We start from the raw sequence: 23491 nt of genomic DNA on the forward strand, positions 1-23491 counted from the left end.
TTCCGAGTCTGGGGAGCCTGGGAAGCCCTTGGGCCCTGGACGCGCAGTCTGCTGCTGTCCCAGAGAGCCAGCGTCTACACAGACCTCCCGCGCTCCCCGACTCCCACCCTGGCCCGGGCAGGGGCTGGCGCACCCCATGGTCCTGGGTGGAGCAGGGTGGTGGGGAGACCGAGGCAGAGCTCAGTGCAGGGTGCACACGTCCTGCACCAGGGGAGGCAGGTTAGCTACGTGATGAAGGTCACTGCTAAGAAAGCCATCCCGCAGTCCCTGGTCTCCACCTGGGTGGTGGAGGAGGGGAGCAATGTTGCAGGAAAAGCGGAGGGGGGCAGGTGCCAGGACCCTAGGGGGACACTACAGACGAGGGAGCTGCAGCTCGGCGCCCACGGGTCTGTGCGTGAGCACCCCCGCCGCCGAGACGGCACCCCGCTGCGGAGTGAGTGCGGCCCCTGGTCCAGGACACAGCTGCCCGGGCTCCATAAACACCGCATGGTTCCGCAATGGCCTTTCACGTCGCCCTGATTCTGGAACCGTCGGCTTGTCTGGGGTTTGCAGTGTCATTTATTTATTTATTCTTTATGTTTTATTTTATTTTATTGACTTGGGAGAGAGAGGAAGAGAGAGCGAGCACAAGGGGGGGCCGAGCAGGGAGCCGGGCGTGGGCTCCGACCCGGGGATCGAGGCCCCAGCCCAAGGCAGACGCCTCACCCGCTGAGCCACGCAGGCCCTGCTGCCCCGAGACCAGCCCCCGGGCACCTGTCTCACCGTCTGTCCGAACGATGCGGCGGCAGCGGCTTCCTCCGAGAGGCCCGGCACATTCGTCCGACTGACTTCCCACGGCGCTTGGGTGCATCCTCGGCCAACCTGGGCGCCGGCTGGGTGGTGTCCACGCGGGTCTGTGTGCGCACGAGGGCCCCGTGGTGTGCGGGGCTGTGCCGGGGGCACCTGTAGGGCACAAGTAGCTCCTTGTAAACAACCCGCTGCCAGGAGGCCTGACCTTTCGGTTTTACAACGTAAGATCCACCGGGGCCTGTGCTGCGTGGAACCAGGAACGCGCAGCCCCAAGCCCTCGAGGCCGTCAGGGGCCCGAGCTCGCCCCTCCAGGAGCCCGCAGCTCCACTTCCTTGCACAACGGGGTGAGAGTCGCGGCCTGGCCTCCTGGCAAGCGGTCTAGGGTGCGTGGGGCAGTGGCCTGCTGGTTCCCGGGAGCGGAGCGTCCTACATTCGCAAGAATGTTTTCCTCCCAGCACACGTGATCGTCTGTATCTGTAGGACCAGCAGGATTTTACCGTTTAAAAAATTCTTTTCACAAAACTCTCTCTGGAGGGGACCCTGACTTGAGAGCTCCTCTCCTTAGAATTTATTTATTTATTTATTTATTTATTTATTTATTTATTTATTTATTTCTTTATTACTTATTCATTTATTATTTATTTAATTATTATTATTTTTTTTAATTTATGATAGTCACACAGAGAGAGAGAGAGAGAGAGAGGCAGAGACACAGGCAGAGGGAGAAGCAGGCTCCATGCACCGGGAGCCCGACGTGGGATTCGATCCCGAGTCTCCAGGATCGCGCCCTGGGCCAAAGGCAGGCGCCAAACCGCTGCGCCACCCAGGGATCCCTATTTATTTAATTTTTTAATTTATTTTCTCTCCTAAGATTTTAAAAGTCTGAAAGTTTTCTCTAGAAATACTTCAAGCATCGAGGGGAACGTTCTCCAACAAGACCCAACCCAGGCTAAGCTAATGTGGTCAAAAAACACCCCACAGAAGCTTTTAAAAATTTTTGTTACTAATGCAGGATTCTTAGCCCCTGAGCTGCAACCCAATTCCCTAAATTCTTATGGAAGTGTGCACGAAGACTCTACAAAAGGAGATTTTCATGGGGAATTATTTTTTTTAATGTATTTATTTATTTAAGTAATCTTGCCCGAACTGGGGCTGGAACTCAGGCTCCTGAGCTCCCAGGAGTAGCGGGCTCTCCGGGCTGCGCCAGCCAGGCGCCCAGACTGTGACTTTATTTGCAGCCATCGTAGCCGCGCATCCTTAGGCTTTCAGGGTCCCGGTGGCCGCGAGGCGCTTCTTGATGAAGTGGCTCACGAGGCGCTGTGGCCGCTGCTGGTACTTGACCAGCACATCATGCGGGCTACTGACCTGGTCCCCGTCCAGGCGGTTGAGCAGAGTGACACACACCACGGCCACTGCAAAGAGCAAGCAGCACGTCAGGGCGAAGCGCCCGGTTTCTCCCTGGATTCCCCAGGACAAGGTGTCCCCTCCGCTTGCCCCTGCCCTGTTCTCGCCTGACCCCTCCCAGCCTTCACGTCCAAAAGAACCTTCAAGAAAGCAAGGCCCTTGGGGATAGGGGCCTGGAGGCTGGGCCCTGGAGGAGGGACCCCGGAGACCAGAGGCACCTACCTGGGATGCCACACGCGCTGCACATGGCAGCCAAGACTGAAGACTCCATCTCGATGTTGCGGATGCCGGCCGCGTGGGCCGCCCGCAGGTAGTCCTGCTTGTCCTTCTCGGTGTAGGAGCAGAGAGCGCCGTCCAGACGGCCTTGGCCTGGACACGCGGAGATACGGCAGCGTTGACCACACGCGCAGAGGAAGCTCCTACTGCGTGCCAGCACCGCACTACGCGCCAGGGCACAGGGGCCCCTGGGATCCCACTGGCCATGCCCACCCTGGAGCCCACCCCGGCCGCTCACAGCGAGTGCTGTGTGCACCATGGAAACGTGGAAGAGGCGGGAGCCCGGGCAGGAGGGACGCCCCTCACGCAGAAGCCCCATCCGCCGCTGGGAGGGGAGGCCCGGCCCCTCACCTTCATAGAAGTCTGAGGTGCACATGGTCTTGGCCAGGACCGTGGGGAACTCCGGCAGGTCTGTGGCGCACTGCATCAGCTCCTTCGCCAGCTCCTGGTCCAGGTCTGTCCTCTGAACCACCCGCTTCCCCAAGACCATCTGCTCAAACATGGGCGAGAAGGAGGCATCCACCGCCTGCTGGGTGACGACCACGGAGCCAGGCTCCAGACCTGAAGGGAGCAGCAGATGTCGCGGCCACACGGGGCAGACGCAGGGGGCACGCACGGGGGAAAGCGCCTGTCTACGCACCAAAATACCGGGACACCCGCTAATGGTCTGAAACAGACTTCCTAGGGACCCATTTTTTGCATCAAATTCTTTTACTCAAATGATAGGTGTCACGCGTAAGCAGTGCAGAGAATACGGAAGAGAAAAGAGCAAAGAGGACGACACTGCCAGGGGGGCCCCCCTGTCTCCACTACAGGTTCCGGGTCTACAGTCCTGGCTGCTGTCCCCTGCACGCCACCGCTCGGGTGACCACGGTGCTTCCCCGGTTCCTGCTTTATGCTTTCTCGTTAAGATTTCAAGTGACCGCAGAAGTAGACAAGGACGGTCTAAGGAAGCCCTGTGCTCCCCGCACCCGGCCCAGCAGCCCCCGACTCTCAGCCAGTCCCATTTGCCTTTGACCCTTGAGATACTCGGCTCCACATCCTAGGCTTCCCGGGCACACCTTCCCGGGGCGTCTCCACCTTGGGGGGACATCGTTCTGCTCCTAGTCTTTGATCTTCTGAGCACTTTGGGTGAGACTGACCACGAGCCTTTCTGACACCGACCGGAATGGGAAACTGGCTGCTTCAACGTCTAGGGGCGGCGGCGGGGGTGGCGGGGGGAGCCAGGGGATGGTCCCAGCGCCACCGGCCCGCCATCCTCCTGAACCGTGACAGTCCATCCCGCTCCCCGGCGTGTACCTGGCCTCTGTCTCCACCCGCTCTGCTAGGTTGGGCGGTGGGTGGGGGGGAGCGACTCTGCAGTTGCTCCCACCTCCAGGAGGCTCAGTGGCGGCTCTCACTCCCTCGACGCCCCCAGAATGCGGGCTCTCCTGCTGCCCGCGTCCCCCTCCGGCTGTGAGCCCCTCAGGCGGGCGCCGCTGCTGGAGGCTCCCCAGGCCCCTCCCGGGAGCTCCCCGTGGGCAGCACGCGAGCACTGGAGCCGCCCCCCCACCCCCCGCTCCCTGCTGTCTCCCTGCCTCCTGTCCTCCTTCCGTGCTCTCTGCGGCTTTCAGAGACAGGACAAAACACCGTGGTTGGGACCAGCTGGGGACCCTTTAGGCACCTTGAAGACACTTATCTTAACTTTGTCTGCCATCTGTCCCTTTGACTTTCCCGTCGGTTTCCTCCTACCGAGCGAGTCCTTGCAGGAATAGGGAGGGCGGAGGACAGGAGAGAGCGGAGACGCGGTTAGAAGGAAGAGAGAGAGGCAGGCAGCCGGCGGGGCAGCGCTCACCCCGAAGGACCAGGCCCTGCCCAAGCTCGGCCCCACGCCTTTCCATGACCTGCTTCTGGGGGCCGGGCTGCGAGATGCGGCTGGAGAGACATATGGCCAAACAAGCTTCTAGACATGCCTCCTGCTAACGAGCTCCCTCGGGCAAAGCTGGGCACTAGCTCGGAGATGCCAAGCCCGGCCCGCCCGGCGCCAGGTCCTGCGTGGGACGCTGGCCCCGGCGGAGGCCCCGCATGCTCACCGATCCCGCCAGACGTGCCGATGCGGATGACGGTGACGTCGGAGCAGCGGGCGTGGTACAGCAGCTTGATGACCTCGTGCAGCATGACGGACGTGGAGGGGATGCCGATGCCGTGCTAGAACCAGGGGGAGATGCCAGCGTCGTGTCAGGGGGCGGCCGCCTTGTGTCCCTGCGCATCTCAGGCTGACAGCCAGAGAGGACGGACTTCCAAACACACGTTTAAAACTATGAACACTTTGGGAGGTGCAAACGTTTGCCCAGGTCCACACAGGCAGTGCGGCCCACGTGCAGAGCCACCGTCTGCGGCGCTGAGAAGCTCGGTGGGGAACCAGCAGCCGCTTGTCTCTAGGAACTGAACCCGTCTCTGCACCCCGGGGGCGCTCTGGACAGCTGGTGCTGGTCGACGGCTCGCCGCGTCCCTGGCCCCCCCGCCCCGGGGACACAGACGTGCAGGGGACCAGGCTGCACGCGGAGGGCCCGACCCCTTGCAGAGCCCGACCCCAGAGCCCACTGCCAGGGCAGGTACTCACGCTCACAGACAGCACGGGTCCCACTTTGAACATGGCATAGCGGTCGGTCCCCGCGCAGATGTTGGGATACTCAGCACCTGGGTGGTCAAGGCCCAGCTCCTTGGCCATGTACTTGGCGAAGGCCTCCATCCGAGTAGGGCTGCCCCCGACACACACGAACTGCAGCCAGAGAACACAGCCCCGTCAGTCCGGGCGCCGTGCACCGTCCTCGTAGCGGGGTCCTCCCTGGGGCCCCCGCCGACGTCAGTGTTGCCCGGTCTCACGGGAGACGAAGGTCCCTGGCCCCACCCAGAGCTACGCTGTCTGCGGTGCTTCTGCGAGCTGTTCGGGTGCCGGTGCTCTGGATGCTCGCTCAGTTTGAGAAGCACCGACTGGGTCATGGAACCAGCACCGGTGCAGGAGGCCCGGACAGTATAACCAGCCCCACACAACACGGGAACACCAGACCCTTGCTCTTCCGGGCTCTATGGCTGCACCGGCTCTGCCCATCGGGTGCACAGCTTGGTTGGTGTCCCGGAGGGAGCCTAGGTTTGGAATAAAACGATGTGGGCTCCTCGCCGTGCAACTGGGGCCCCTCTGCAAATGGGCTTCCGAGCATCACCTCCACCCACCGCCTGAGAGCCAGATGGCCCAAGCATGGAAAGAGCCAGGGCCCCGTGGGAACTGGGGAATCGGGAGCGATCATGTGGGTGGGTGGCTCTCGGGGATACGAAGCCTTTAATCTGCCAAGCGCCACATCTACGAACTCATTTTTCATTTTGTTGTACACAAGAAGGAAATGTAGGTAAATCAGTTTTAAGCAGTTTGATGTTGAAGGAATTATTAGTCTCTAAACATGACAAAAGAAATTTCCGTAGCCTAGAACAAATTGTAGGTTAAATTGTAATGCACGGAAAGCAAATAACAAAAGAACACCTGGAAAAACACCATAACAGCAAAGGAAACCATCAACAAAATGACAAAGCTGCTGAGTGGGGGAATATATTTGCACATGACATATGCAGAAGGAGCTAATATCCAAAATATATACAGAACTTGGGGCCCCCGGGGGGCTCAGCAGTGGAGCCTCTGCCTGTGGCCCAGGGCATGACCCCGGGGTCCCAGGATCGAGTCCCGCGTCAGGCTCCCCGCACGGAGCCTGCTTCTCCCTCTGCCTGTGTCTCTGCCTCTCTGTGTGTCTCTCAAGAATAAATAAATAAAATCTTTAACAAATGACCTGAATAGACATTTCTCCAAAGACGACATCCAGATGGACCACAAACACATGAAAAGATGCTCAGCGTCACCCATCATCAGGGAAACACAAATCAAAACCACACGATGAGCACTGGGTGTTATTCTATACGTTGGCAAATTGAACACCAATAAAAAATAAATTTATAAAAAAAAAAAAACACACGGAGATCCCACCGGCACCTGTCAGAGTGGCTAAAATCAACAACAAAAGACGCAACAGGCGTCGGCGAGGGTGTGGAGGAAGCGAAGCCTCTCACACACACTGCTGGTGGGAGCTGGTGGGAGTGCGAGCTGCTGCGGCCAACAGCGCGGAGGGTCCTGAGAAAACTAAAACCAGAGCTACCCTCTGGCCTGTGATTCCACTACTGAGCACTGACCCAAGGAAACGAAAACACCAACAGGGAAGTTATGTGCACGCCCGGCGTAGTGAACCAACAGCCACGCACGCACGCGAATGTTAGCCAGCAGGACCTTGCCACTGCACGGCTGCAGCCGGAGGGTGTGTGCTGAACGACGGAAGTCGGAAAAGATAAATACCGTAGGATTTTGCTCACATGTGGAATTTAAGAAACAAAACTAAGAAAAAAAGAGACAAACAAAAAACCAGAATCTCAAATACAAAGAACAGACGCGGTTGCAGGGGCGCCTGGGGGGCTCCGTGGGTGGAGCCCCTGCCCGTGATCCCGGGGCCTGGGGTCGAGGCCCACTGGGGTCCCTGCCACTGGGGTGTCTGCTTGTCCCTCCTGTCCCCCTCCTTGAGCCCGCTCCCGCTCTCTCTTCTTGCTCTCTCTCTCCCGCTGTCTCTCTCTGTCTGTGTCTCTCTGTGTCTGTCTCTGTCTCTCCCTCTGTCTCTCTCCTGCTCTCTCTGTCCCTCTCTCTCTGTCTCTCTCTGTCTCTCCCTCTGTCTCTCTCTCTCCCTCTCTGTCTGTCTCGCCCTCCCTGTCTCTCTCTGTCTCTCTCCCACTCTGTCTCTCCCTCTGTCTCTGTCTCTCTCCCGCTCTCTGTCTCTGTCTCTCCGTCTCTCTCTCTCCCTCTCTCTCTCTGTCTCTGTCTCTCTCTCCCTGAACCCACGTCAGCAGCTGGGAAATCACCACCCGATGAGCACGCAGCTGGGACCCCCTGATGAAAGAGGGCCCGACGGGGCGGCCGGGGAACAGCGGCAACTTCTGGGTCACTCCTGGGTCACTTGTTGCTTCGATGTTGAATCTAAAGGCTGGTGCATCTGACCCCCCGGCACAGCCGCTTCCGGAGTCCTGGGCGCACCAGCACGGAGGCCTCTGGGCCTGCAGCCGCTCAGCTGGGTCAGGAGGGCCGGGTGGCTGAGGCGCCGCCTCTGCCCCACACAGCGCTCCCGTCCTCTTTTCCTTTTCTCAGGGGAGCACTAGGAAGTCTCCTGCACTCGCTTCCCAGCGGGGCTGGGTGTACAGAGGGTTAGGGCCCAACAGGGCCGGACTTACGAGTTCTCTCTCACTCACGAGTTTACATACTTTAAAATCAACAATTTGCCAAAAATCTGATGAAGATATTACTTTCTTTTCAAAGATTTTATTTATTTATTTATTTATTTATTTATTTACTTATTTATTTATTCCTGAGAGACCCAGAGAGAGAGAGAGAGAGAGAGGCAGAGACACAGGCAGAGGGAGAAGCAGGCTCCATGCAGGGAGCCCGACGCGGAACTCGATCCCAGGACCCTGGGGTCATGCCCTGGGCCGAAGGCAGACGCTCAACCCCTGAGCCGTCTAAGTGTCCCTATAACTTTTTTTTTTTATAAAAAGATCTTATTTTTAAGTCATCTCCACACCCAACCCGGCGCTCGAACTCACGACCCCGCAGCCGAGTCGTGTGCCCTCCCGACTGAGCAGCCAGGCGCCCCCTCAGGGGAGACGCAAGTGAGGGCGGCCTCAGCAGACGCCACCCCCCAGCCCTGCCTTGTACCTTCACGTCCCCGAACATGGCGGGGAGGTCATGCGTGCTGGTGCTGAGGCTCAGGTGGTACAGGACGTCCTCCGGCATCGTCGCTACGTTTGGGTTGGCAGGTTGTACGAAGTGGCCACTGTCACGAGAGGAAGGCGAAAGGTTTGCAGAGCACCGGAGACCGGTGGCTGCCGTAGTGGAGGTGCCCGGGGTCCCCAAGATGCGTGTGGCCCGTATCGGGGGGTGACAGGGTCCTGCAGCCCCGCACATGCTCCCCCTCCCAGGCACAGGAACGCGGAGCCCCCGACGCGACCTCGCCCGACGACCAGTGCAGCCGGCTGCCCCCCGCGTGGGCATGCGCCTCAGGACCTTGGCTGCACCTGGAGAACACAACACTCGGGTGGGGAACATGGGTGGAGCGGAGACAAGGCACTGCCCCGGCCCTCCCTCCCAGGGGTCACCTTCCCAGCCTGCACAGCTCAGCGCCACTTCTGTTGCCTTGCTGCACGTCCAGGGAGGGGTGACACGGGCGTCCTTCCCTTTGGTTTCCTCCGCAGAGCTTCCCACCTTCCGCATCGGAGTGGGGGGCTCATGTTATTGTTGCGCCAGACGACACGCTGCTGGCCCGAACAGTGGCCTGCGGTTTGCTTTTTTTCATACAGGGCCGGAGAGGGAATATTTTTGGTTTTGCAGGCCGCAGGGGGCCCTGTCAGCTGTCGTCACGTGAAAGGGGCCACAGACCACACGCAGGCCCGCGTGCTTGGGTTCCAACCCCACGAGCAGGGGTGGGGGTCTGTGCGGTGTTCGGCCTGGCACCCTTACGCACACCGACTCCGAGTTGAACTCTCGGCCCGGAACCCCTGACCCGGTTCCCGTCAATCTAACCCTAAGAAAGAAACGATGCAAGAGAAGCAGCCTCGTGGCCTGGGGCATGGCAGTGGTGCAGCGGACTTAGCAGCCTGGTCAGGCCGGCCACAGGGCCCCCCACCCGGCCCATGGAGCTGCTCGCGGGACGCCCTGGGGAGAGGCCTCCTGTGATCGGCCCGAGGTGCCCAGACGGCAGGGAGTGTGCAGGACCCGTGCCCAGTGTTTCAAAATTTAACCAAAAACACACATTGCCCAGGCACTCGGGAGAGCCGTGATGCCAATCCTTTTTTCTTTTCTTTTTTTTTTAAGTATTTTTGCTTCCGCGGGGCGGGTGAAGGGGACAACACGGGTGGTTTGCCCGTGGAGTGCAAGCAGGTCGGGCTTGAGTTCCGCCCGCGCTGGCGCCTGCCCTGCCCCGGTCACTCCGAGGCACCCGCGGCCCGTGGTGCTCCAAGTCGGAGGGACGCAGCTCTCGGCGGAGGCAGGTCCCACAGCGGGGACTCCTGAGGGCAGCGTGGACGGGAGCGGCAGGCCAGCCCGGGGAAGTGGGGTCCTGCGGCCCACGGCCTCGCTCACCCGCCCATGCCCCCGCCCCTGGGCCGGGAGGAGCGCCGTGACATCACAGCCCGACAGCGCCTCCGGCCCCTCTGCTGTCCAGGTGGTGCCCAGGCGGGGCTGACCACAGAGGCAGGACTGACGAAACAGGACATGATTAGGAAACTTAGCCACATATTTCAACATGGAAAACGCTTTTTTTTCTGTCTCTGATTCCAGGAAGAGAAGGAGAAGGAAATGGGGTGCGACTGCAAGGAGTGGCAACGGTTTTAAAATGCATCAGCTGGGCAGGAGCCACGGTGAACCGGAACACGTTCAAACGGACTTTTTAAAAGATTTCAAAATACCAAGTCAAAGATCTTGCTTGGAAAGCTAGTTCCCTACTCTGCACGCACCTTGCAGTTACTTTATCTGCTTTATTTGGCTGCTTCACTCATGGGACAAATATTCCTGGAGCACCTACTTCGTGAAGGAAACGCAAAACACATGGCGGGTGGCTGGTTCCAGAAGCTTCCCGGTGCGGGGTGTGGGCTGGAGACGGGCGCTCAGCGGCTGAAGAGCGGGTGGACGGAGAGCCAGGCGCCAGGCACGCAGCCCCCCGCGGGGCTCGGGCATTACAGACATCAGGACCCGGTAGGCACCCAACTTGGCGGCAGAAATGCCGGTACTCGTAGCCCGTGGACAGTAGTGGCTCATCTAAAGCCCACGATCGCCCCCGAAGCTGGGCGCCAGCCGTGTTCCCACCTAGAGGCTCCCTTTAAAGATGTGCATCTTTCCTTCTTTTTAAGATTTTATCTATGTATTTTAGAGAAAGAGAGAATCCCAGCAGGCTCCCCACTGAGCTCTGAGTCTCACGTGGGCTCAATCCCAGGACTCCGAGATCACAACCTGAGCGGAAGCCAAGAAAGAGTCCGACGCCCAAGCACCTGCGCCGCCGCACAGGTGGCCCCAAATTAGTAACTCTGAGAGGAAAAGAAGGAGGGGACCGTGCGTGGTGAGCTGGTTGGACGGGAGAGCAAGTTGCACTGGGCTCCACGCTCCGGAGGGGGGGTCTGCGGGGATGCCCTCTCCCTCCCCCCCCGCACCTCCCCTGCTCTTTCTCGAAGTAAGTAAGTAAACGAATAAACAATTTTTTAAGAATTAATGTCTTTCAGAAGAGGCCGCACTTCTGAGCTGGCCTTGGAGCTCCCGCCATGGCAGCCACCTCTCCGCGGCCAACGGGAAGCCAGGGAGCGAGAGCTCTCCGGAAAACGGAATCACAATATGCCCCCAAATCCACCCAGCCTGCCGTCCACTTGGAGCCTCACCTGTGATTGCCACGTGTCTTTGTCTGGGACCCCGAGGAAGCCATTCTCTCACCTAGGGGAAAACAGCACATGATTATTTCAGAATAAACTCAGGTGCATAAAAAATCTCAAGAGTTTATTTGCCAAAAATGTAGTGGAACGGGGCTGCGCCAAACTGGAAGGAGTTAGGAATGCATCTTCAGGATCTGGGAAAGACTTTTTAATTGTTATCGTTTTTAAGATTTTATTTATATGAGAGAGAGAGAGAGAACGAGAAGAGGAGGGGCAGCGGGAGAAGCAGCCGCCCCGGGAGCAGGGAGCCCGACATGGGACTCAATCTCGGGACACGCCCCCCCCATCGTGGCCTGAGCCCAAGCAGACGCTCAACCACTGAGCCCCTCAGGTGTCCCCAGGGAAGACTTGAGAGGAGCAGGTGCAGAGGAGCCGGGCAGTGGTCGGCGGGCGGGCGGGCGGGCAGGGGCTCTGCGCCCGGCTGTCCTCAGCGTTCAGCCTCCCGCCCCGGCCCGAGCCACCGTCTAACACCTCCTTGTGCAATTACTTGAGCCCAGAGGAGGCCAAGCGGACGCCGGGCTCCCGGGCGGTCACAGGGTCCCGCCAGCCGCAGAGGTTCGATGGGCGCAGCACGTGGGCACAGGTGTGTGACCCACGGGCTGTGGACGCAGGGGCTGAGCACAGACACCCGGGGCGGGTCACCCTCTGCTCTCCCAGCCTGGCCCCCACCGCCTGGAAGGGCGGGTCTCCAGGGCCACCCGGGGCAGGGGGACGAGCGGGGGCCGCATCCCTGTGGCCCAAGGAGAACTCGCAGCCACGGCCAGGGCCCCGCCAGGCCAGGGCAGATCGCAGCCTGAGGACTCGGTGACTACAGCCCATGACCTGCTGCAGGGGCAGGAAAGCGGAGCCGGGGTGGCCCCAGGCCCGGGTCATCAGCCAGACAGTCAGCCCCGCACAGCCAGGCCAGGCCAGGGGCTCCCCGCCAGCACACCAGCCGGCTGGCCCAAACCCAAACCCGGAGCCCTCGACGGAGCCCCGAGGGCGCTGTTGGGAAAGGGACAGATCCCCGGACTCCCGACCATTTTTAGCAGACCCCAAGCGCGGAGAAGACCAGGAGCCACCACACCCCCGAGCCCGTTTACTCTGACGGGGACCTGCCTGCGGTGTTGCCCCAGCTGCTGGGTCGAGTTAGAATTCTGTTTCACTCCCGGATAAACCCGCCTGTCCCTGGCAAAGCACCTGGCAGTGTCTATATTTAAGGGTTACCATTGGGGGGATGGGAGGTGGGCGGCGGCCGCCGGGGGCGGGTGAGCAGACAGCCCCCCCACCCTGGGCTTCGGGGTCATCCTCTGCTTTCTCACGGACGCTGGGGCTTGATGGCAAGGGTTCCCCTGGATTCTGAGCCCCGTGCTTGTGTTCAAGCTCTTAGGCTCTATTCCTAGTTTACCAACGCCTTCGTTTTTTTATTTTTTTCCTTTAGCATCTCAGAGTATTCGTGTGGGCTTGGAGCCGCCCTGGCCCTCGGGCTAGGTTCTGCGTGCAACCGGGCTGCTCTTCCAGAAGCTGTGTGGCCTTTGCTCTGATTCCTTCTGGAACCAGTCTGTTCCTGAAAAACCTCAAAGAAATGGGATCCCAGTCGTCGATGTGCTTTGAGGCCCCTGTCCCCCTGCTCCTGGGACTCTGGCCGGTTTTACGTTTAAAAACCATGGTTGCTCCGCATGTGTATTTACAGACATGGGCTGGGCCAGGGGCCGTTATGGGGCCAAACTTAATGTTCTCAGAGCTGAATCAGGTCACTATGGTCCTAAAACTGACAGAACTAAGTGGAATTCCTTCTACATTGGTATTTGGAAGCTTCCAAGCGCTACCAGGAATCTAACATTGCCTCTCTCCAAAATACAGTTTGTAAACTAAACGAGGCAAGCAAACAATTAAAAAGGAAAACTGAGGGGTGCCTGGGGGCTCAGTGGTGGAGCATCTGCCTCGGCTCAGGTCATGATCCCAGGGTCTTGGGGTCGAGCCCCAGGTGGAGCTCCCTGCCCGGCTGGGGCGGGGGGGGGGGGGGGGGGGCGTCTGCTTCCCCCTCTCCCTGCTTATCCTCGTGCACGCTCGCTCTCTCTCTCTCTCTGCGTTTTCTCAAATAAATAAATAAAATCTTGAAAAAACTAAAGAAGATTCTAGTCTTCCTTTTCACTCTGTGCTTATTATTGGGCTGACCTGGGATCTTTCCCTTTCTGTTAAAAAACCCAGTATGAAATGGGAAACTCTGTCTCCCACCCCAGGTTTAATTACCCCGGCCAACCAGCTCGCTCACACCCCAGCTGAGTCTCCTACAGGAAGGACCGTTAAAACTGTCATTCTCTCCAAAGGGGAATCCAAAGGGGATCCGATTTATTCCAATCGGATCAGCGATCGCCCTCTTTCTGGGGCAAAAATCCCAACCCACGGTGCACCTGCCAACAAGATTCAAATAGATCCCTCAAAACCCCTGCCTAGAATTAATCAAAGCCCTATACATACAGACGCCCTGAGGGCGTCTGGCCGCTGAGAGAGCAGGCTCGGGCCTCCCCTGCCCTGGTGCCTGTAGCAGCCTGACCTCACCTGTGAGGAAGCCGACAGCCGGGGCCGGGCTGTGCCAGGGATCTCCGAGCAGGTGCAGAAGGAACACCGTCCCCCCAAATGCCCGCGTGCTGCTGACTCCCTTCCCACCGACCACACCGCACGTATGTCCCTGTAACCGACCTCTGGGTGTGTTTCTAGTACTCCGGGTGATGAGGACAGCCAGGATCTCGCTGCCCTCACCTGGGAGGAGCAGCAGTACACCGGGCAGTCCCGCCCAGGGTGACACAGCATCCTTCTCACTGGCCGCAGACCTCAGAGGCTGACAAGGGCGGCACAGGTCCCTGCAGGCTGCTCCACCCCCCATCCCCACCCCCACCCCGGTCAAATCTTTTGGCCTTAAAGGGACATAAAGCCTCCAAAGAAATGTCGCAGTTTGCACAAAGTCAGTATTTGTGGCACCTGATCTCCAGACGAAGACTCCACGTGGATGCAGTGGACTTCAAGGAATCCTGGATTTCCCAAAGCCTAAAAGCAAGTGCCAGTTAGGAGGCTTTCCTGGCTGCCTGGCTACTGGGGACACTGGATTCCACACTGGTCTCTCAGGGCTCGGTCTGCATAATCTTTACAAAAGAAAGACAAACCTGACCCTCTTATTTGGAAAGAGGCAGATGACAGGCCTTTGAGTCATTAAAGTCTAGCAAAAGCCCCTGCCCTCGGACATCCTAATTATCAATCTCCCTTTTCCCTCTTTGTGCATGATACTGAGGGGATGCCCTTGGAACCCTCACCCCAAAACACGGGGATCTCCATTGCCCCATGGAGGCGTCCCCCCCCCTCGCCCCAGAACATGCCTGCCACCGCAGACACTGTCACCAAGCCCGTGCCCCATGCAGAAGCCCTCCTAGCTCTCCTAGAGCTCAACCTTGAGACAGCCTCCGGGTGACTGCTCCGTTTATGATAAGTCTTTCTGGTCCTAAAAGCCTGCCCCAGAAAAGTGGAATCGATACTGGAAATCTGATATCTGTTGGTTTGATAAAAGGGAATTTGGGTTTATTTATTTATTTATTTATTTATTTATTTATTTATTTATTTTGAGAATCTGGGTTTAGACCAAATAACAAGCAGGCCCTACCAGAAAATTTCAAATCCCCAGTACATGCATCAAACCGCGGGTCCACTATAGACATGACGGTATTCATGGACCAATATGGGTGGGGACTCCGCTTGTGCCCCTTGCCCAAAGTACAATCCCTGGAAACGTACCCATGTTGCCCAATGGACTATGTGAAGTTTGGCCAGTGGGTTTCATGCAGATCCCTCCTTGTCATGGATACAGATTTGTTTTGGGTCACGGTTTTCATATTGGAACGAAGCCTTGTCGTGTGGACAGGCCAACATCTCCTCTGTGACTACGATCCTATTAGAAAAGCTTATCCCTCCCTGGGGGTCCCCTCTTGAACTACATTGTGACCCAGGTGCTTTGACAAGTCTGTGCTGTTCCGCTAGTTTTAGGGCCCTTCCATCGCGCACACGGTCCTCCATCCTCCTGGTTGGTTAAACACGCTAACGGCACCGCAAAGACTCAACCGGCAAAATTTGCGGAGACCCTCCAAACACGTTCATCAAGGGCATTGCCATCAGTCCTGAATCTTGGATCTGCGCCCTTGGGAACTCCTGGACTCTCCCTTTGGGGCCGTCCCGGGATGCCCAATGCTCGTGGCCAACCAGAGACCCAAGAGGCTGAGACAGACGGGAGTGTCCGTGGGCCTGGCCTTGCACATGGACACCGCTCCACGCTCCAGGCTGAGGAAGAGACACTTTCCTCATCAACCCCCTTCTCCCCTCACAACACAGGCCTTGCCTCTGCTCCCTGGGCCCGCCCACGGGTTGGCAACAGCTCCTTCGTCCAGGGCTGTCAACCTCTTTCATCCCCGAATAAACCCACCTGCTGCTGGTAAAGTGACGGGCGTTCTACTCGCAGGGTCGACGGACCCCTACAGCGGACCCCTGAACTACACGGGGTTACGAGAGCTGACGCCCCGCGCTGTGGAAGATCCGCCTGGTGCTTTTGACTTTTGATTCCTCAAAAACTTCACTACGACTCATAGCTGGTTGTTGACCAAGAGCTTTCCGGAAAGCGGACATGACTGATGAGCACGTATTTTGCAAGTTATTAGATGTATCGCATCTATCCGTACTCTTAGGATAAAGTTAGAGAAGAGACAATGTTGTTTAAAGCGTCATAAATAAGAGGAAGTACGTGTACAGCGCTTGGTGTGTTTATCAGAAGGAATCCACCTGCCCGAGGCTCGGCCCAGCTCAAGTCCCCGCAGGAGGCCCGGCTGGGGGAGCTCCTAACCGACCCCCGGTTCCCCCCCAGACCTGGGCTTGGAGCCGTCTCTTGTCATGCTAAGGAGGTGCTATTTGGCAAATGCCTGAGGACGGGGCCTGGTTGCCAGGGAAACCGATCACGTGTTAAGGGTTAGCACGACCGGCCCCTCGCCCACCCCAGGAGGGGAAGGGGCTGCAGGTTGAATCCAGCACCAAGGACCGACGGATTTCCCATCATGTTCTTATACCGAAACCCTCATAAGATCCCAAAAGGATGGGGTCTGGAGAGCTTGCAGGTTGGTGAGCAAGGGATGTGGGGATGGTGGGCCCTGGGGGGCCTGGAGCCCGCGCCCCTTCCCCAGACCCCGCCCGGGCAGCCCTCCTGTCTGTCTCTCATCACAAACCTGGGGTCTAGGGAGGGAACAGTCCCGAGCTCTGTGAGCCGCTCCAGCGACTTCGTGGAAGCCAGGGACGGGCTGTGGGAACCTAGGACGGGCTGGTGACAACCTGGCCGTGGGGCCGGCGTGGGGGGCAGTGCAGGGGGGCCGGCCCTCAGCCCGCGGGCCTGACTGTGTCCCCGGGGAGACGGGGTCCCCAGTGAGTTGCAGTCGGGCGTCAGAGAGTCAATGCAAGGACACCACACACGTGTCAGGATTTAACCAGAGATCGGGATCCTGGGTCCTGATTCCGCGCTGCCAGCACAGCGAGCAAATCCTCCCTGACCGCCCGGCTTCCGCACGCGTCTGGCTTCCAGGAAACACAAGCCTCAGCGGAGCCCCGGTGGCTGCCCTGCGGGGTCCACGCCTCCTGCTCCCCTCAGCCTGTCACTTCTCCCCCGACGGGAGATCAGAGGGGAGGGGGGCGGCTCACTGCGGCGTCCCCAGTCCCCAGGGGCAAGCAGCGCCCCGGCCCCCAACCTGGGCCCTCCGGATGCTAATGTCTCCTCTGCGGGTGGGGAGCCCGCTGGCAGCGAGACCTCGAAAGAGGAAGAGTTAGATGTGCCGTCCCGGAGGCCACGGACCGACCCCAAACAGGAACCCAAGCAGCCGGAGAGCATCCTGTCTGGCCTCACAGGGAAAGTGCTGCTCGGTCGCCCGCTTGTCCCCCTGCCTCTCACCGGAGAAGCCATCGCTGCCCGGTGCTGGTGCCCCTGTGGCCCTTCGGGGCCCTGAGCCTCCCCACGACCGTCCCCTCGCCAGTCCCCACCCTCAGTGCCCAGGAAGCCTGGACTTCGGCACCGCAGGGTTGGAAAAGTGCAGCCGAGGCTGCGGGCGGCCTCATGCGCGGGTTTGCGCCGCCACCGAGCTGCAGGCCTCACGCCCAACGCTGCGGCCCTGTCGCCTGCCTGCCCACGGAGGGGGGTCGAGGCTAGGAGGCGGTGAGCAGAGCGGCCCACGTGGCAGGAGGTCCCTCCCCGGCTCCTGGCGCAGAGGCAGAAACCAGGAGCCCACCATCCTCTCGGGCAGCGGCCCACTCACCTGGACTCCTCCAGCGGCCACAGGTGAACAGGCAGGGATGCGGAGCCGGTTTGCTCTCGGAAAAGAAGCCCCCGGTGCTGAGAAGGAAAGAGGTAATGACTATTCAGGGACACGGTGCTACGTTTGCATTTCAAAAGAATTTTCCCAGTTGGCAAAAAGTGAACAAAGCTGTGTCCGATTTTATCCGACCTTCAAAGGAATCAGGAAACAGGGTTAGCCAGTGGCCAGTCCTGTTCACACGGAGCCCAGTGTGGCCCACAGGGTTTAGTGTAGAAAAGGAGGAGTCCCCGCACGCAGAGTCCACTGCTGCCCAGCGACCACCAGGGTCCCCTTTCCTCCAGCTCACAACAAAAAAACAGACAGAAGGGGAGACAGCACATGAGAGACCCCGACCTCTGGGAAACGAACTAGGGGTGGTGGAAGGGGAGGAGGGTGGGGGTGGCTGGGTGACGGGCACTGAGGGGGCACTTGATGGGATGAGCACTGGGTGTTATGCTGTATGTTGGCAAATTGAACTCCAATTAAAAAATAATTAAATAAATTAATTTAATTTTAATAATAATTAAAAAAAACAGACAGAAGGCCTCAGAGCCCCTGCCTCGGCCCAGGAGGGAGCACCTGCGGGAGTGCAGGCCCACCGTGAGGAAGGGGAGACGGGGATTCACACCCCTCTGTGCAATCTAACCGAGAGGTCGCTGGGAGAATTTAGGGACGATTTCTGACCACTGCTTTTTCAGGGGTCTTGCTGGTTTACAGTGGCCTCACACCAGGGACCTCCCCCTTCCACAGATTATGCAAAAAACCAAAGAACGCGCTTCCTGACAACACTTGTTGGCATAACACGGGATTTCCAGTCTGGGCATCTCAGAGCAAACCCTGGCGCATCCCACTTCCTGTTTCCGAGAAAGGCCAACTTGCAAAACACACCCCTGATTTAGCGGCTGCTGCCCTGCCCATCCATGAAAGGTTGAAAGGCTCGGGCTGGTCCCCGCCGACCCCACCCCCCCAGGCTCGGAGCCTCACTGGGGAGGCTGCTAGGGCGGAGCAGGGTGAATGGAGGAATGGGGCCTCCCAGAGGGTGATGCAGGGAATGACAGGGACTGGAGTTCCTGAAATCCCTTGTCTGCCTCCAGGTAGGGCCTCCTAAAGAAATTCAGTTGTTAGGAATTATCTCCCAGGGAGTAACTCCAATCTCTTCATGAAAATGAACCAAATGGACCTTGTCACGATCCTATCTCCAGTCTATTTTCCTAAGGAATCATTTATTTTTCCAAAGTCCTGTGTCTCCCTAAGCACTCTTTAGCTTCACTCCCCCAGAAGTCGTTTGTTCTCTCAGAAGTGTCCCTCTGCCCCCCCATGCCCTATTATTTTAAAATAGTCAGTAAGCCCCCAAACTGGAACTGCCTCCCGGACCCACACGTTTCTGTTCACTCCGTCTGTACAGACATATGTAAAAATCCGTCTTCTCTCTTGCTATCCTGTCTTTTGTCATTTTAATTTGCAGCCCCCCAAACACCACACCTAAGAGGATAGAAGTTTTTCCTCCCCAAACAGGATTTGGGCACAGTTGGGATTGGAGGGAGATAGAGCATGAGCAGAGGTATGCTAAGAACAGAAAAGTGAGGTATGTTCTGGATCCAGGAGACAAAATCCTAACAACTGACAGGAAGTGGTATTAGGATGCAGCTGGCAGGGATGCTTGTGCGGGTCCTGTCCCTGCAGAAGGAAGCACCACTTCAAAAGTGTCTCTAAGTCCCTAGATCCCTCCCTCAGGGGTGGGAGTTGGGGGTGGTCAGCCTTCCAGAGAAATCCAGGCCTGGATTTGGCTCTCAGGATCCCTGGGGAGGGGGCTTCTGCTCTGAGCACCTAGGGCTCCCCTCTCACCTGTCGCCACATCCAACTTGCAAGAATAGAAACCCCATGGTTGATTTTGGTTTTCTTGGGTTGTTCTCATTATTAGCCCACTAAGCTTAAAATCAGATATGTGGGCTACTCGGTGTGAATAGCCTGGTACGTAAACGTTTATGACTTTTGAATGAACACGGTTCAAAAGCAAATGTGCATGAGTGTCTGTGTGTGTGATTCAGGGACAGAGAGAGGGCAGTGATCAGCGTTTATCTTTAGAGATTAGGAAAAGCTGCCAAGTTTCATTTCCTGTATTAGATTTGTGGTTTTCTTTCTTTTTTTTTTTTTAATAAGATACTATTTATTTGTTCATGAGACGTACACAGAGAGAGGCAGAGGGAGAAGCAGACTCCATGTGGGCCCCGGGATCATGACTGAGCCAAAGGCTCAACCCCTGAGCCACCCAGGTGCCCCCCAAGAATTTATTTATTTCACAGAGAGAGAGCACAAGCAGGGGGAGCGGCGGTGGGAGAGGGAGAAGCAGACGCCCTGCGGAGCCAGGAGCCCAAAGCAGGACTCAACCCCAGGACCCTGGGATCCTGAGCTGAGCCAAGGAAGAGGTTTCACCGACTGGGGCACCCAGGCACAGTTTTGTTTTGCTTTTTAACAATGAGTTTGTATTAATTTTATGATCAGCAAACATAACAAAGTCCTCTTGGACAAAAACCCATGTAAAAAACTAATTTATTTTTTTTTAACTAAAACGTTACTGGGCAGCCCCTGTGGCGCAGCAGTTTAGCGCCGCCTGTAGCCTGGGGTGTGATCCTGGAGACCTGGGATCCAGTCTCAAGTCAGGCTCCCTGTGTGGAGCCTGCTTCTCCCTCTGCCTCTCTCTCTCTGTGTCTCTATGAATAAATAAATAAATAAAATCTTAAAAAAAAAAAAAAAAACTAAAACATTACTGCGGTGCCCACCAGTGCAGAAAGCCCTGGAGCAAATAATGTAATGTGTGGGACCATGAAGCTTCTGCAGAAAGAACTAGAAATCTGGCCTCTAAAAAGGGGAGGGAACGTGCAAACTGGCAGGCAGTAGGCCTGGCTCCGGGGACATGGGACGCACGCAGGATGCACAGGACACGGCAGGCCTGATGGGTAGGGCAGCGGTGAAAACCTTTCTCATGGTTTAAGACGGAGACGACTTCCCCAAATCACTAACCCTTCAAAAGCCAAGCTCAGAGCCAATGAAAGGAACCCAAAGTCTCTAACACGGAAGACAGCAGGAAGGGGGAAGGAGCCAGAAGGGCCAGGCAAGGCAGGGTGTGGACAGACAAAGGGACAAGGAAGGGAACAGCAGGGGCGGGGTGAGGGAGGATGGGTCACAGCAGCCCTAAGACTGCCTCAGTGGCCTTGCAAGTAGCCCTGCTCTCGGTTTTTGTGTCTCTAGGTCGCTCCCACTGAGTGGAGCAGCCTGGGGCGGGGCTGACCTTTGGCACAGAGGCCAGTTCCAGGGTGGCCAGGAAGGCTGCCACCAGCGACCTTGAGTCACCTGGCCAGGCAGGTCACCTGGCCCAGCCCCCACTTGGAGAAGGGAGCCGGATCTGCGGCAGCCCTGAGGCTGCGCCTGGACACTTGACCACAGACACGCATGATGCCCGGGACGCGCCACCTGCCACCAATCCCAGCTGTGCTGGTTCATCTTGGACTGTGGGCTCTCTACAACTGCGGGACAAACGGGTGTCAGGACTCCCGCCGTAACCCTTACTCAAAGGGGTCCAATGCAAGCTTCTGTCCACTGGAGCTCTCAAGGTTTGGTAATGTTAAAAAGAAGAAGAAAAGAAAGAAGAAAGAAGAAGAAAAAGAAAGGACCGGTCCCAAAATGGATTCACTTGCCTGTGGGACAGCAAATGGAGACTTAGTATCTGTTCAATCAAAACCAAATGGGGAGATTATCCTTAAAAAAACTGAGCAGAAGACGTTAGTCATAGGAAGTTTTGTTTTGCATGACTGGACCCAGGCCACTTTCGTGCTCCTGCCTCAGGAAATCAAGAGTGAAACTTCCCCGTTTCCCCAGATGGGTATGGTGAAACCACCAGAAATTCCCTACCATTTAAAAAAATTCTAGGAACGCCTGGGGCTGGGGCGGTCAGCCTGGTGAGCTCAGCCAAGGAGCATCTGCATCGGCTCAGGGTGGGGCGAGTCCTGCGTGGGGTCCCCGCAGGGAGCCTGCTTCTCCCCCTGCCTGGGTCTCTGCCTCTGTGTCTCTCAGGAATAAATAAGTAAAAGTTTTTTTAAAAAATCCCAAAAATAAAAATAAGAGAATTCAAACATGGGCGCCAAGCCCTGTCCAGACCAGCCGGCTGCTTCATGCCGGCCTCGAGCGCGGCCTTCCCTCGCCCCTTCCCTCGCCCCTCTTCCCTCCCTGCCCCTCTTCCCTCCCTCGAGCTGCTCCTCCTCACCACCCTGGGGAGTCGGGGCTTCGGTTCTGTTACTTCGGAACTTTTGACAGTTCTGACCCATTAGCCTCTGCGGAATCTGACCTTTGGCCAGTCCACCTGCCATCAGCTGGTCGGCGGGGACGCCCCGGCCCTTCCCCCAGGAACAGGAGCTTGCGGGAACAATCCTGTCCTGCCATAACGATATGATGACTTCCGTCCCCCCGACAGCGGCCCTTCCCCCCTCCCCCCTCCCTCCCCCCCCCCCCAGCCCTTCTGCCTGTAGCAGTCTCCCGGGGCTCAGCTCCCGCAGCTGATGCGATGCGGCCGCGTGCGTGGGGGACCGAGTAAAGCCAATGGACCCTCCAACCCACTCAGTGGAACTTTGTTCTTTAAGGGTAAAAATCTGTCCCACAAAGTAGCTTTTCACTTACCCCCCAAAGAAAAGGGGGGTTCTATGTGCTCTGCGGCCCGGGCTGCGGGTCCCCACTGCGCGCACCCCCAACCGAGGCGGGCACACCCGCGGCCTTCGGGGCGCCCGGGGCGCGGGGGCGCGGGTCGGGGCGAGGCGGCGGCGGCTGGTCCAGGAACAGCTTCCCCCTGCCCGTACCCCCCCTGCGCCCTCTGCGCGCTCCCTCCCACCCGCGCTCCCCCCCACCCGGATCCCCCCCACCCGGCTCACCCTCCGCCCGCACCGCCCACCGCGCCCCTTACGCGCTCCCCCCACCCCCTACCCTCCGCCCGCACCCCCCCTGCGCCCTCTGCGCGCTCCCCCCCACCCTCCGCCCGCACCGCCCACCGCGCCCCCTACGTGCTCCCCCCACCCCCTACCCTCCGCCCGCACCCCCCCTGCGCCCTCTGCGCGTTCCCCCCCACCCGCGCTCCCCCCCAACCTCTGCCCGCCCCCACCCCCCGCCCTCTGCGCGCTCCCCCCCACCCGCGCTCCCCCCCCCTCTGCCCGCACCCCCCCGCCCTCTGCGCGCTCCCCCCCACCCCGCTCCCCCCCCCGCCCGCACCCCTCTGTGCCTACTCCGCTACCCGCACCCGGCTCTCCCCAACACCGCACCCGCCCCAGCCCTCTGCGCGCTCTCCCCGAGCACCCTCCAAGCACGGCCTCTCAGCACCCCCAGAACCTCAATCGCCCCCGCCCCGCTCCCCCTCCGCCCCCCCGCTCCCCCCCGCAGCCCAATGCGCCTACCCCGCTACCCGCACCCTGCGCCCCGCGCGCCCTCGCCGTGACCGCCCCTCCCGCCGCTGCTCTCGGGGCGCCCTCCCCGCCCGCCCTCGCCGTATACCCCCTCCTCGCCCCTGCCCCCCACCCCTCCCCGCCCCTGCTCGCGCTCCCCGCGCGTCCGTTCGCGGTGCCCCCGCTCCTCTCCGCGGCTGCCGCTCCCCGAGCATCCTTCCCAGCCGGCGCCGCAGCCACCTCCCTCCCCAGCAGGTGACACCAAAGCTGCTGCGCGACCGCGGAGCCCGGGCCCGGCGTGGAGCACTCACCGCGCAGGGACCGGCGGGGTCAGCTCGGACGCGGTCTGCGCGGAGCCGTCACCGCTCCCCGCCCCGCCCGGTTCCCGGCAGGCGCCCCGACTCCGCCCAGGTCCCTTCCTCCGGGCGGGGGCCGCGCTGACTCACGCGGAGGCGGAGGCGCGGTTACTCATTAAGCCGCCGCAGCGCGGGGAAGCCTTGGCCGGACGGCGAACGGGTCACCCCCCGCCCCGCTGCCCCGGGGAGCCGCAGGGCGACCCCCGGCACTGACGCTGTCCGCGCCCCCAGGAGGGCTTGGGGCCGCGGGGAGCCGACGTGCGTGGGAGGGAAAGACGAGCTGGGGGCGGCCCCCCACCCCCACCCCATATCCCCCCACCCCCTGCATCCCCCACCCCTGAATCCCTCATCCCCCCCA

The 23491-nt window shown here is 59.1% G+C and overlaps 1 protein-coding gene and 1 long non-coding RNA gene across 6 annotated transcripts; one reads left to right on the forward strand and one right to left on the reverse strand.

The window, feature by feature from the left end:
* Positions 1-1890: 1890 nt before the first annotated feature.
* Positions 1891-23205, reverse strand: UPP1 (uridine phosphorylase 1). 4 transcript variants are annotated; one of them, XM_072791773.1, is made up of 10 exons: positions 21264-21281; positions 21050-21078; positions 17316-17392; positions 10954-11005; positions 8246-8363; positions 5072-5230; positions 4542-4656; positions 2821-3030; positions 2416-2562; positions 1891-2201 (listed from the first exon to the last, which is right to left on the reverse strand). In XM_072791773.1, the coding sequence occupies exons 1-10, from the start codon at positions 21264-21266 to the stop codon at positions 2047-2049; spliced, it is 1065 nt and encodes a 354-aa protein (XP_072647874.1). In that variant the 5' UTR covers positions 21267-21281; the 3' UTR covers positions 1891-2046. The 4 variants fall into 4 exon arrangements, with proteins under 4 accessions (XP_072647874.1, XP_072647877.1, XP_072647875.1 ...); XM_072791776.1 differs by lacking the exons at positions 21050-21078; positions 21264-21281 and adding an exon at positions 23089-23205; XM_072791774.1 differs by lacking the exon at positions 21050-21078 and having other exon boundaries at positions 21264-21286.
* Positions 9874-12984, forward strand: LOC140613215 (uncharacterized). Of its 2 annotated transcripts, XR_012014393.1 has the most exons (4): positions 9874-10279; positions 10455-10640; positions 10801-11046; positions 12425-12984. It is a non-coding gene; the product is annotated as an uncharacterized lncRNA (long non-coding RNA). The 2 variants fall into 2 exon arrangements; XR_012014392.1 differs by having other exon boundaries at positions 10455-11046.
* Positions 23206-23491: the final 286 nt, after the last annotated feature.

The sequence above is a fragment of the Canis lupus genome, chromosome 21 (genome assembly GCF_048164855.1).
Source record: "Canis lupus baileyi chromosome 21, mCanLup2.hap1, whole genome shotgun sequence".
Taxonomy (NCBI): domain Eukaryota; kingdom Metazoa; phylum Chordata; class Mammalia; order Carnivora; family Canidae; genus Canis; species Canis lupus.

Excerpts from the sequence above, each read along its gene's own strand:
- UPP1 (XM_072791773.1), bottom strand. Across the intron at positions 4,657-5,071 it reads GACCCGTGCTGTCTGTGAGC|CACGGCATCGGCATCCCCTC; the intron begins GTGAGTACCTGC and ends CCCTGGTTCTAG. Across the intron at positions 3,031-4,541 it reads CGGCACGTCTGGCGGGATCG|GTCTGGAGCCTGGCTCCGTG; the intron begins GTGAGCATGCGG and ends TGCTCCCTTCAG.